Source organism: Uloborus diversus, chromosome 2 (genome assembly GCF_026930045.1).
Source record: "Uloborus diversus isolate 005 chromosome 2, Udiv.v.3.1, whole genome shotgun sequence".
NCBI classification, from domain to species: domain Eukaryota; kingdom Metazoa; phylum Arthropoda; class Arachnida; order Araneae; family Uloboridae; genus Uloborus; species Uloborus diversus.
This window is the reverse complement of record NC_072732.1, coordinates 92,716,246-92,731,206: the sequence shown is the minus strand read 5'-3', so window position 1 is coordinate 92,731,206 and position 14,961 is coordinate 92,716,246. Positions and strand designations below refer to the sequence as shown.

Below are 14,961 nucleotides of genomic sequence, written 5' to 3'. Positions count from 1 at the left end.
CTCTGAATAGGAAGAGAGAGGAAAGAGATAAATAAAATCACGGATATTCCCTTTCTCAATATCTGGGATCGAAAAGTCCTAAGAAGAACTGAGCCCTGAAAAAGAATTTTCGTTTTATATTGCATCAGTTTCCAGAAATTTCTTCATATACATATTTTAGAATGAAAAGATACGTGTAAGGAGCAGCATTTTTTATTTTCTAAGGAAAAAAAATAGTTATTTTCTATATTGTGAAACCCCGATTTTACGTTCCCCGAATCTACGTTTTCCCGCATTTTACGTGTTTTCTCCCAAGTCCCGGTTTTTCCGTAGATTGATAATGTTAATATGAGTTACGCAAACTCTGCGTTTTCCCTGGGAACTAAAAAAAAAGAAAGAAAGAAAATAATGTTCTGAAATGAGCAATATGTTTCCTTTTGCTTGCTTTTAAAGAAAATCCACGTTGTTGAAAGTAAATCTATGAAAACAGAAATGCTAATGCTCCACCCAGTTTTATTACGGTGCATTACGGACAATTTTAACTCTAAACACCAACTAAGCAACTAAATGTGTTAAAATGATCTAAAATGGTATCTTTACTAATAATAAAGCTGAAAGTCTGTCTCTGGATGTCTTTGGTCTCTGTTGCGCGCATAGCGCCTACACCGTTCTACCGATTTTTATGAAATTTGCACAAAATTAGTTCGTAGCATAAGGGTGAACACCTCGAAGCGATTTTTCAAAAATTCGATTTTGTTCTTTTTCAATAATTTTATTTTTCCACCACTGGTGGATTCAATTTCCTTGCACCGAGTGAATTACCACAACATTTACGAGTAAATTAACATATTGGCGATACATTCATCATCCATTACTTGTAAATATACAAGCGACCAAATTACCTTTTAATTTTCTACTACGAGCAAAGCCGTGAGGGTACCGCTAATGTACAATAATGTTCGTTTCGTAAAATATAGGTTATCATACATTTTAAAAGTGTCATCTTTACTACCTTTAGTTTTTGAGCAATCACGATTGCTTATTGTTCTCACTTGACTGTTTTGATGTCCTATCATTTTATTTTCCCACCGCTACCCTCCGCACCATCACCGTCGACCGGCTCCTCACGGTGCTGCTCCTGTACTGCCGTGCTAAGCACAGATGTGGTATCTGCACTAGAGCTCAAAATGAGAAATTTGTGATTAAAGTTTTACAACGCGTTTCTTTGATTTATGATTTAATTAAATGCTGAACTTGCGGTAGTTGTTTCGTAAATAACTTATCTAAAAACCGCAAGAGAGTATTTTTGTAAAAATCTTAATTTAAAATTAATAAATGTAGTTACGACAAATGTTCTTTTCAAAACCTTTTCATATACTAAGTTATTTTCACCGTAAGTGACAATTACTCGGCATTTTTAGGGGTATCTGCACAGATACGACAAAAAATAGCTTAGTGAAACAAGCTCAATGTATCATTAAATAATACAGAAAACATCTGCTTTCTTTGGACTTAGCTGTTTTGCTTTATTTTGTTAATACAAATCTAACAGAATCTACCTTCTGAAAGATACCATTTTCAAAACTCCGGACAGTTAAAACTGTAATCCATAACAATTTTCTGTCTTTTGCATTCAAAGAATGTGTTTTTTTAATAATGTTTTATTTTTCAGATTCATTCATTCGAGCATGAAGATAATTTTGGCAGCAGACGATACTTAAATAAAAATATTACTGGCCGTAGAATGAAATGCGTTTTTTTTTGCATGAAATAATTAGATATGAATATTTTACATGCATTTCATTTTAAATAATCATTTAAATAGAAAAAGCTGAATATTTTTTTTAACAATTATGCAAAGTTGTATTAGTTTTTATTATCAACCTGTATCAACTATTCAACGGTAAACTGATTTTAATATTCTGTGTTACAATAAACAGCTACATTATAAAATATGCTGCTTTACTAAGGTATAAAAGTCGTATCTACAAATTACTAAGGAAAAAAGTGGTAACTGCTTAGATACCACTTTAAAGGCTTAGTATTTGTCACTTACGTTTAAATTGCCTTAGTAAATTAAGCAAATTTGCAGTTACGACTTTTTTCTTAAAGCTTTTTTTAATATTTCGCGTTTATAAATCGCCGAAAAACTTGAGATTTAGATAAATTAAATTACTAACGACCACCTGGTGACAATAACTCAATTTTGATAAAATGTGCAGATACCACATCTGTGCTTAGCACGGCAGTGTAGCGAAAGCCGTTTCCAGGTTGCATCCATGTCCTACACACACACGCATACACACACACATGACTGCGCACAGACACAAACACACACACAAACACATACACACACATACACCTACACACACATACACAAACACATACACACAACTACCCACACATTCATGCCTGCACACAGACACAAGCACATATGCCTACACACATACACATACCCCCCACATACACATTCATACACACAACTACCCACACACTTATGCCAGCCCACAGACACAAACACACATGCCTACACACAAATACACTACCCCCTACACACAAACACACATACCCCCACACAAAAACACACACGTCTACATACACACACTCGTGATTGCGAAAAACATAATTTGAATTCAAGATGTCAAAATTCAAATTAATTTTTCTTTTTTTCTATTTTATTTTCGCTTTCAATGTATTTCCTGTATTTTATTATAATAAACATTTCGTATTTTCTACTATTTTTGGGTTTTTAACCCAGTCCCTTGAGCAACATAAAACCTGGGCTCGCTGTATATGGTGAAGTTCAGTTGTTTAATATTATATTGCGATACAGCATGTTTCGTTGCTACTACTGCGCAAAAATGGAATTTAAAAATCGTTATCTCAGAGGAGGGTGGGATATTCAAACTTATCTGTATGTTTTTATATAAATCCCACTATATTACATCTTAAGTCAACATAGCCTTACCAAATTGTGAACCGAGATATTTGCATTTTGTAAAAAATTTTTAAATTTTTGTCGTAATTTTCGATAATTCGACTTTAGATGACATGACAAAACGTACCAAAAGCCATATTTAGTTCCTGAGCCGTGATCAATTTTATGTGAAAGCATATATATATACAGTCTGAGTAAAAACTTTAAGTCCAGTGCACTTTTTTGAGAAATTGGACACATCTCAATCTTAGGATCAAAAAGTCATATGAGTGATAATTATTAACCTTAAATACAAGTAAAAAAGACAAAAAAAAAAATTAATTGTAAGTGTTTCATTATCAGAAAATATTACTGATCAATATTTGAACCTGAGTAAAATCTTTAAGGCCAACATAGAAAAAAGCATATAAGGGCAAAAATTCAAATATTTATAAGCTTGTGTGGGAGTCATTCCTTCACATTACTTCAAATATTCTTGTTTTCATGAATGAAACTAGTTTTTGAAAAAATTCGGGATGTATTTTTTACCATTCATCTTCGATGGTAGATTTCAGTTCCATTGATGAAGTAAAATGTCTCTCCTCTGCATAAACTCTTCTTGCTAAGTCACCCAATAAGTTCTCTATTGGGTTAAGATCTGGAGACTTAGTTGGTCATTTCAAAGTTTCAACATTATTTACTTGGAGCCTATTTCTTGCACTGTTACTCGGATGGATAGATGCATTGTTTTGCTGATATTTTCAATTTTCCCCATCAATAAATTCAGCATTTAGTAAAAGATGACTTGAGAAGAAATTTTGATATGCTTGTGAGTTCTTTTTATATGAAACAAACGCAACTGAGCACACACCATCGTAAGCAAAGCACTCTTAAGTTCTGACAGAGCCTCCATCTAATTTGCGCTTGTAAGATATTTCTTTTTCTTTTCATAAATCATGCCAATAGTACTTCCGTCCGTTTGGTCCATCCAAACTTCACTTCTTTTCGTTAGAAAAAATTATTTGTATTCATTGGTTGGTTATCCCAGGTCATGATTTCCTAGCTAAAGTTGAAACGCTCTATATTGAGCATTTTCAATAAATGAGGTTTAAGCAATTTTGCAGCATTAATAAAATTTCCACACCTTCTAATTGTGTTATATATCGTTTTTGACAAACATTTAAACCTATCGTCTGAATAAGTTTCCTGGTTGAGTACTTTTCAGATAATGTAATAATTTCCAAACTCTTCTTCCATGACACGAGGACAAAGCTTTAAGTTTTCTCGGGTTTTCTTTTTACCCTAATTGTGTTTAAATCAAACAAAAATGTTGACTTCAGTCTTCGATCTTCCTATTTTTTCGCAATATTACGCCTATTTATCCTTGTTGAAGAAAAAGCTTCAATCTGCCCTCTTTCTTGAACAGTTAACTTTTTACCTTACGATATCGTCACAAGTAGGAGAAAAACTTTGAAGAAATTAATCACAAAACTGCACGTTGAAGGGTTTCCACAATCTTGTTAACTGAGGTGACATTTATTACAGTATGGGCACTTGCAGTTTTTTAAAAATGCTAGTGGCCTTAAAGTTTTTACTCAAGCTGAAATGCTACTTTAAATAAACCATTGCTTTTCTGGTTATTGCATGCTTTACAAATCCTGTCTGTTGCGTTATTTCTTACCAATGAACATTAATAATTAATAATACAATAATATTAAAATCCCTTTAATTTCATTTTCCTTTTTTCAAAGAAAATTATACTGGCCTTAAAGCTTTTACTCAGACTGTATATATATATATATATATATATATATATATATATATATATATATATATATATATACATATATATATTATAACTAAACCTTGAATAATAGTTATTTTAGAACAAGCCTCCATCAAAATCCATTTTACTCTGAATTCTTACGATAGTATTGAGAAATAATTTATCTGGAAACATATTTAGATTTTTTCTTGGTCTCTGGTATCAAGCGTTGTTTGATTGCTGAAAAAAGAAATATACTTATAACAATTTTAAAAAGTTAAATACAGATGTAATTACTGGGAAAATTAATTTCAAGCATATATCGACATTGATTGAGATGCATAGCAGGGCTAGAAAACCTACGTATTAAAAAATACTTCATTAGACAAGCATTACAATTAAACTACATTACTGAAGAACTTACCTGAGCGAAAAAGAATTAAGAAAATATACTTTTGAAATGCCTTTTATTCATTTTTCTTTGCATTAAGCACAAATTTACCCAAGCATGAAAGCTGTTTTTAATTAAAATCTTCTCTGCGTTTTACAAATAAGTTTGCCTGCAAGAATCTTTTATATTTGATTAAATTTCGTTTTGCGTCTTTGCGATGAAAGCAACATTTTGCCCTCACATATAAACAGCGTGTTTGAAGCAAACATTTGACATTAGATTATTTTTCTATTTCTGAGAGTGACTATTTTTAGAGTAATTCATTATTTATGCTTAAAATTGGATTTTATGTCTTTCGCGGAGAAATTTTTGAGTAATGAAATTTAAAATGTGTCATGAAGTCATCTTTCGCACTTTCTGAGCTTTTAAAAAGTCATAAAAAATGTATTTATGAGAAAGAATTGTATTGAGAATGCTCAGTGTTAGGTATTTCACAAGTCCCATTCCTTTTCCTAGAAAATTGAATTGCAAAATATTTTATGTTATTTCCTTTAATATTCTAGGATCATTTTCATGCATAAATGATGTTTTTCTGTCTGATTTCTATGTAAGTCAAACTTTCCAGAATCAACTTCTGAAATACCGAGAAGGACCTTTATAAATATTTTTAAAATCAACCATCAGCAACATTAGTTTTGTCCTCGGGTAGACTTTTAGTTGATAAATAAATTATTATAGTTAATTGAATAGTGTGGAGGATAATTGTCTAATTACATTTTTTTTTTCATCGATGTCACTCTTCTAATCAACGTATAATTTTTTTTCTCTGTTCAAAAATACCTTGGGGGAAAGATGGCAGAACCAAAAATTTACGTTACACCCTGAAAATGCCTTGATAAACCGCAAAGATATTAATACTTTAAATATTCTAAGATTGGTTACATTGAACACACGTGCAAACTTTTTTTCCAATTTACTATAATAGTAAAAAAAAGTGTTTTCATACATAATTTCTGGTGCTATTTTTAAATGTTTGGTTGGCAGCAGTGGCGTAGCTACGCTTTCTGCCGCCCGGGGCGGTTCCTCAATTTGCCGCCCTTTTGATAGAAAATAGTTAATACATTAAAGAGTCAAAAGTGTTTTAATAAAGAAGAAAATAAAAAAAAATCCTCCTTATTTTTCTCTCAGAAGGAAAACAAAGGAATTTAGAGCCCCACCGGAAAATTCCAAAAATTAATTCGAAATTCGGAATTTTAGGCAATTTTTGGTAACGCTTATAGAAAAGAGGCGTTGAGCTACCTCCAGATTTTATTTTATTTTATTTTTTTTTTTCAAAATTAAAATCAGTTTTATGATTTCTTTGGTGACGTTAGGGGGTAGGGACATCTCAAGGAAATTTGCCGATATTGAAGTCTTAAAAAAGCAATTTTAAGCTATCTTTGGACACGTGAAGTTATTGGGGAAGGTTCAGCGGTGCTGTCTGGAAAGCTTTTCAACTAAACTGAAAAACACGAAACGTAGACTGTATCTAGTGATGTGAAAGCCTCCCCTAACTCCAACAAAGACTGGAATTTCACCCCGAAATATTTTCAAACTTGAAATCAATTTTAGTCTATCTTTGATGACATTAAAGAGAATAGGGACCGTTCAAGAGCTCTCTGGCAATTTTTTGATGCCGAAGCTTCAAAAACGCAATTGTAGGCTATCTTTGACTGCATAAGTTTCCAACTATTTCCAAAATGTTATAAAGTCATGGTTTTCCCGTCTCCCTATGAAACGTTTTGAAAATGACGTCCTAAAAACGCGACTTTAGCCGTTGTTTGACGGACAACGTCAAGAGAGAAAGTCTGGAGGGTGGTTTCACTTTCACACCCGAAATCTTTTTCGAAACAGTTGCTCATTTTAAACTCTTCATCACTGAGAAAAGAAGACTTTGCGGTCTTCCCTCAGAAATTTCTAAAAACGAAATTTGGAGAAAACTGTGATGCCGTTAGATGGTTTCGTGCACATTTGGGGTCCCTACTTTAGAATTTTTCTGAAATTTAAGTTTCAAAAACCCAATTTTAAGCTATTTTTGGAGACATTGGATGCGACAGGGATTTTAAAGTTCGAAGTTGATGTCCTTAACACACATATTAAACTATCTTTGATCACGCTACAAGAAGGGTCAGGGGTGGACGGCCTTTAGGAATTTGTTGGCATTGAAATTTAAAAAAAAATCAATATTGGGTTAAAAGATGAGATGTGAAGGGATAGAGTGGGCGTTATCCCTTGGAAACGTTTCGATGCTCAAGGCTTGAAAATGCACTTTTGGGCTGTTTAGTAATGTTAAGGGATAGGAAGGTTCGGTTGATCTTCCCAAAAAATGTGACGCCGCAATCAGCTCCAGACGAAGGAAGAGAGAAAAAAAATATATATTAATTTGAATTTTTGGCATCTTGAATTCAAATTATGTTTTCTCAATCACGAGCGTGTGCGTATGAATGCGCGTGTGTGTTTGTGTAGGCGCATGTGTGTGGGTGCGTGTGTACCCGCGTGTGTGTGTAGGCGTTCGTGTGTATGTGTGTGTGTGTGTATGTAGGCATATGTGTTTGTGTCTGTGTGCAGGCAAGAGTGTGTGTATGTGTGGGTATGCGTGTGTATGTGTGTAGGATATGGACGCAACCTGGAGACGGTTTTTACAAGAGGAGCAGCATTGTGAGGCCGGTTGACGCTACGGTGGTGCTGGCAGAGGGTGAGAAAATAAAATGATAGGAATTCAAAACAGTCAAATGAGAACAATAAGCAATCGTGATTGCTCAAAAAATATATAACTCTGAAATGTCCACAAGAACAATACATGTTTTATATTTACTTGTTGGGAAAACGCGTTAAATTTTTTCGCATCAAAAGTGTGAAATTGCCGCCCCCCGAAAAGTGCCGCCCGGGGCGGACCGCCCCCTCCACCCCTCCCTAGCTACGCCACTGGTTGGCAGTAAACACAAAACAAATGATAAATAAATACCTTTGTGCTGAATAGTAAAGTCAGACCAAACAACGTAAGTAGAAGCACAAAATTGTAAATTACAGCAGACACGTGTTTCGGCGTTACAGGGAACGCCTCTTTCAATGCAAAAAATAATGAGCTTATGGATGTCTTTTCACCCATAAGCTCATTATTTTTTGCATTGAAAAAGGCGTTCCCTGTAACGCCGAAACACGTGTCTGCTGTAATTTACAAATTTGTGCTTCTACTTACGTTGTTTGGTCTGACTTTACAAAACAAATGGTTTAGATTTTTTTCCTTTTTTTTGCATTTTAAAATGGTACCTACGAGATTTTAAAATTTGTATTTACTTTTCGCAAATTTAATGATTTGATAAAGTATTTGGTGAGAAGCTTTCAACAGGCTGATTATTTGTTGTTGTTACCTATCCCCCTGGTGTAGGCAAGCTTGCACCAGGTTCAAAAAGTCCCGACGTTCTAGATCCTCGAAAATGATGTCCTGCTTATCATCGCACAGCTGCCTCCATCATGAGGCTTCAATACAAGCAAGAAGAAGAGCAGGATAGTACTGTCCAACCACGGATTGCATGGAATTTTCAACTTTCCAGATAAGACGAATCTATGTGAATAAGGGAGGAAAGTAAACATTTGATGCGCGTACTCCGCTCATTTGAATGAGACTCTGCTTCTGCAAAAGCTGACATCGATAAAAAAAATAATAGATTCGTTCATTTCCGGCTGTAAAACGGATGTTTGTCTTTCCATACAATCCGTGGTCAGACAGTAGAGGGACTATGGTTTTTAGAAAATATAGTCGGAAACTGCATTTTGTGATAAAATCATGGAACTTGGCGTGCATGCAGACAATGTCCTTACAAAGCTTTTTAGAAGATGAGACATTTCAAAATCCCCCCCAAAACCGCCCTGGCGGTCATTTTTGGTCAAAAATCCAAAACTATTATTTTTTATTTTTAGAAAAACACCCACTGCATCTTCTTTTCTGAGTTCTATTATGCCTACTAAAGCTTAAAAAGCCATCAAAATATCTCTAAACTTCCTAATTTTAATAATAATGTCAAAAACTTTGATTTTTAAAACAAAACTTTGACTAATTAAAGTCTTTAAAATTCTTAATTAAACAAATGCTTTCAAATTTACTGATAAAAATTGATTACAAAACTAAGAATAAAACTAGAAATAAAAAGTCATAAACAAAGCTAGTAATTTTTTCAAAACGTGAAACAAACATTTAAATTGTTATTTAAGAATGAATACAATACCTTGATTAGGTAAAACGAAATTAAATTTTAATTATCGGCAAAAAAAAAAAAAAAACTTCAAACAATTTTTTTGCAATATTTTGGTAGTTTGATTCACATTCTTCAGTTTTGTAAGTCATATTTGCACTAGCAAAATGAGGGGGGGGGGACACGGATATTTTGCTCATAGAACTCCAAATTTTATTATTTAAGGCTTTAAAATAAAAAAAATCAAGTTTTTCCTCATTAGACGGTTTGAAGCGTTTGTTCTATGTTTTAAACGATGTAAGAGGAATAAATTATTAATAACTGCAATAAGAAGTTTAGTGCTATGTTAATAAAGCTAACAATATTGTTACTATTAATAGAATTGTTATTCATTGAAATATAACTCACTATTACAAAAGCCACTACTAAAACTACAACAAATCTGAGTAGTGATGTGTACAATGATTATATAGTAGATGGTAATTTAAAACGTTTGAAATTAGTAGTAGTTTACACAGATACATAGCATTTTCCATTGCAGTATTGACACATCGCTGTGCAGATAAGTCCATTTTTGCAGCACCCACAACTTATTTAACAGCAGTTTTTTTTTACACTTGCATGACATAAATTCGCTTTAAACACTTGAAACTGCGGGAAAACTCAAACAAACAAGAACGTGCTTCTCATCAATTACTGTAAACCCCAATTATGAATTTAAGTTCAGGCTAAATTTTTAGCCATACTGCGCCATTAATATATACCTTGATAAGAACTAAATAAGTTACCTAAGGACTTCAGCTGTGGGTTATAAGTTAATCATTGATCTTTGTTTGCTGGTGGAAAAATATGTTCTAGCTTCATTTACAGACGGAAGTTAAATGAAGACGAGTAGCAAAGATTCGCTAAGATATTTGAAATTTTTAATCAGGTATACTTTTTTTTGAGGTTGGGATAAATATAAAAATGCACCAATAACATCAGGATAGTCCTTCCATATATTCCACATCTTCACTTTTCCCCGACCTGCTAAAAAGAGGTCGTGTCACATCCTGAGAATGAGTGGAACTCTCTTCGAGCAACTGCTTTTTGCTGACCGAATTTGTGAGCAAAATCTTGGACTAGTATAAGTCGAAAGTGTTTACCAACAACACATTTAAGCCCCATCTTCTTTCTCCCCTTTTTATACAGCTCATGGAAGTACAATATGCCTAAAATGACAGCGGGGCCAACAGTTCTTACGCAGATGCTTCTATACCCTCTTTCTCCCGCATTCAAAACATGCACGAAAATCCTACAGTCAGCTTCCTCGTGATTAGAGGTGTCGTATTCAATGAAAATCATCGTCGAACCATCAAGAGGAAAACAAGATAGTATAGGCAGTGCAATCATGACAAACAATTCTGTCTTCTTATTTGCATTCCGGAGAAAACTGATCCAGTTCTCAGGAAGCAAACCATTTTCTCAAAAATGATATCTTTCTTCTATTCTTCTTATGTCTTGTATCTGTATCTTAAATAGACTTCAGATACTCCACCAAAAATTTTTCGTTCCTAGGTCGTTTTATCATCACTAGGTAGTCACATCATTTACATAACTCAGTGATGTACTTCTACTCTAAAATTTGCATAAATTTCTGAACACCACTTCTTGGTGTTGCATTTTCAATGTCGAGCAATGTATTAAAAAAAAACCTGAATATATTCCAGAAGTATAGGTGAGGCTGAATGGGCCATTATATCATGATTATGGATGGACCACCAAAATATGTTTTTTCTTCCTGTTTTCTGATGTTCTCTTTACTATGGACATTACTAGCTGTCATAAATTTAGATTACTGTACTGTTAGAATAGGTTTAATACTAATTTTTAACTTTTCAAATTTTAACCCTAAGAAATATTAGCTATTTATTAGAAATATAAGCGAAGTTCTGTAAATGATTAAGATAAACTCTCCTGTTGTTGACCACACCCACCAGTATTTCACCATTTGGATTTGATATGAGAGATTCCATCCAATATTTTTTAAATAGGTTAGAGTTGAATAGTGTCATTTTGCTCTGTTAAATTTTATAGGATTCTTTGAGAAATGTCCTATTGTTTGCTTCTATAGGCTGGTGTATGTTCAAATAATACTATTTTAAAAATTTCTTGTCTATTTGAAAATCTAGGCAAGAGTTCTTATTTATTGCTAACACTGTCAATTCTTATGTAAAGACTGTCTTTCAATGTCTTTGCATGTTGAATTTCACCAAAAGCAATTAAAGTTTTAATTATTAAAAAAATACATACAATTTAAAAATAATTGTAAGTTGATAAACATTTTTGCTAATGAGTTTATTTATTCAAGAGAATTTTTTAAAATTTTAATTCCAATGTTTTCGTTGCTTCCATTTATTGGCCCATTTATTACCTTCAATGGCCCATTCAGCCACATGAGTGGGGATGAATGAGCTAAATTTCTATATTTTTATTTTCTGTTATTCATTACAGACATTTTCTAATCCAACTTTTATGACCTTTTTCTATGACCAAATAAGTAAAGTAAATATAGAGCCAATTCTGAGCTAAAAAAAAGTATTAGAAAAAATTACAAAAATAAAAAATAAAAAATTGGTCCATTCATTACCACTCTCCCCCTACATGAAATATACCGACAGCCCGGTTATCCCATCTAGTGTCTGCAGTTTTGTAATTTGTTGGACTCATAAATCTGGAAAAGGGAATCTTACTGAAGATCTTGAAGCTGCAATGAAAATCTCTCGGCTTGAATGAGATGACGTTTACGTTTAGTTCGGTTATTCTCTATTTCAGACTCATGAGTCCATAACAAGGACGAAACTGCAGTCTCTGGATGCGATAACCAGGCTGTCGGTATATTACATGTAACATTTATTTTAGTTTGAGAGAATTTTTGGCAATACTGCCGGTCTAAACACAAACGTCTTATCTGCACTTCTTGTCAAAATTGAGTTACGATCACCAGGTTGCTTTTTGTCATAATTCACCTAAATACTATGTTTTATGGTCATTTGTCAGTGGGAAATGTCTTTAAAAATTTTTTGAATAATTTGCATCTGAATCAGATACGTGAAGGCACAAAACTTTCAAAGGGAATATCTCATTTTGAACTCACCTGCAGATACGACTTTTGCGATTAGTACTGCAGAATAAAAATCTGTTATTTCAAATTTTAAGGCTAAAATTTGAAATTTGGTTATTTGTTAGAAATTGACAGGCTTTCAAAAGCAAAATTATTTATAAAAATAATTTAATGTGTACAGTGTTGTAAAATATGTTCCAATCAAATAATTCGTTTATTTAAATAACTACTTTTTCATCAACTTTTTTTATTAATCTTGTTTAAGTCACAACTGATATAGGATTAAATTATTAAGATATTTTATATTATATGCCCCATTAATCTTTCCTCCAATAATGCTCCACTGGCTTTTCTGTGTATGAAGATATCCAATCAGAGAACTTTTGAACGTTGACATACACCCCAGGAACATCCTTAGCACCACATTCAAGACCCCAGGAAACGATTCCAGCTAGAACGTAGGTGTTGTCGGGCTGATAACAAACCAAAGGTCCTCCGCCGTCTCCAGTGCACGCATCTTCACCTTGCTTACCACCAGCGCACAAGAAGCTGCCATGAAGTTTGAAAAAGTGACCAAGAACAGTTTTTCTAAATTTATTCTGACATTCGCTGTGTTCTAAGACTGGAAGGGAGACCTTTTTCATGACTTGGGAGTAAACACCGCTTGCTATAACGAGAGAAAAATAAAACCCTAAGTTGGTTAGAAGAATGTGAAAGCACAATTGTGTCAAAACAAATCAAGTAAATCAGCACATAAAAATGTCCACACAATAGCTTGATGACATAAAATGGAGTTCATTCACCAAAACATTTATAAACTGCAAGTAACTGCTTTTTATCAGAAAACCACATGACTAGTATCATAATAAAAAAAAAAAAAAAAAAAAAAAAAAACAAATAGCAACTGAAAGCGCATATTGAAAAATGATTTTTGATGCCAAAATCATTTGTCCTCAACTCGCGTTAGCGAAATAACTCTCACTAACTTTGGGGGAAGTCGCCAAAGTGAGAAATAGAAGAGGTTCTAGGAACGATGAACAGAATGTGGATTTCTTTGACTAAGCTACAGGGACTGTTTTATTGTTAGAGAAATAAGAATAAAGATATAATGAACGAAATCAAATAAAATGTACCGATAGGTAGCTAGCTCTAAGAGGGTACAGAGCTGAATATTTTGGTACAAATAGATCAAAGGGAGGTGGTGCAGTCGAACGATCTTTCTTGTCCATTGCAATTGCAATATCTCAAGAAATATTGCTATGTTTTAGAAGAGATTTGAAATAAATGTGAACTAACAGAAACTGGCGCTGATTTCATTTTGGCTCCAATTGCTTCAAGGGGTGCTGATTTTTGCTTTTTTTTGTGCGAATAAAAATATCTGAATTAATGCAACAATAAGAAAGATACAATATATTAAAATACCGTCTGCGATTTAGTTGTTGGAAAATGATTTGAAAAATCTAAATGATTCAAAATTTTTCATCTGTTGCCATCTTCTGTTTGTTAACAAAAAAAAAAAAAACCCTACAATTAATTCAAGCAAGGCTTTAAAAAAAAAAAAAAAATTCTCAATTTTCGCTCTTTGCTTTTGCTAGGATATTTCGATAATTCGGAAATTGAGGTAGCCGTCAATTTTTTAATTTTGGGAGCCATGTTATTGGCAGGGGAGACCGGGGTTAGTTGGTATAAAGGGTTAGTTGGCATTGTGATTTTAAAAACTCCACGGATGATTCAGAGCGCTACTGAGCCTGTCACTTGATCATCATGGATACGTCTATCTTGCATGAGAACGTCAGATGGATCCAGCCATTGCTTTGAGTGGAAGGATTGAAAAGGTGATTTTCGTATCAATAAGTAAAGTTTTGATTATTCAGTATTTGTCATTTTTTACAGTAGCGTATTCACACTGAGGTATCATTCACAAGTTTTTAATATTTTTGGAGATTTAGCTAAGAAGTTATAAGTCCATTTCTGCTGTAGTTGATGAACATTTGTTTTGGTCACCATGTTTATTTTACTTGATGGACCGGTAGACCAACCAACCACGCAACAACGGATAAGTTAAGGTATGCCAACATTCAAAGGCAAAAAAAAAAAAAAAAAAAAAAAAAAAAAATGTGTACTTAGCTCCATTGATGACGAGGAGGATTTGGAGATTAAATATGTAGAGAGTAAGAATAGTTTAATTGGACTTGGATTGCGTTTGAGCAGTGATTATGATGAAGAAGGCGGAATTTTGGTTTTGCAAAGTGAGGTTGGTGTAAAAACTAAAACGAGAAAAAGGTCGTAAGGACTCAGAGTCATAAGATTGACGTTTTGGGTCTCATTGTGGAGACTATGTAGCTTGAAATACATTTACAAGGTATACCCTGAAAAAATTACGGAAATTGGGAATGGCGAATTTAAAGTATCTACCATGGAGAAATATAAGGGAAACGTGGGTTGGCCTGAAAACATGAACATAATCTGGTACAAATCTAATAAAATCATCAAAAAAATTGAACCATCCATTATGATAAGTGGTGAGCCCGCACTTTATTCAGTTCTCATGTGACTTAACTGGATGATTTGATT

At 33.4% G+C, this 14,961-nt stretch overlaps 1 protein-coding gene across 1 annotated transcript in view; it reads right to left on the bottom strand.

Moving 5' to 3' along the window:
• Positions 1–12,608: 12,608 nt before the first annotated feature.
• Positions 12,609–14,961, bottom strand: part of LOC129216425 (uncharacterized) — a 111,439-nt gene continuing 109,086 nt past the window's right edge. The window contains exon 16 of the mRNA XM_054850639.1: positions 12,609–13,054. Coding sequence (XP_054706614.1) covers positions 12,705–13,054 — 350 coding nt within the window. The 3' untranslated portion in view covers positions 12,609–12,704. The remainder of the gene's footprint in view (positions 13,055–14,961) is intronic.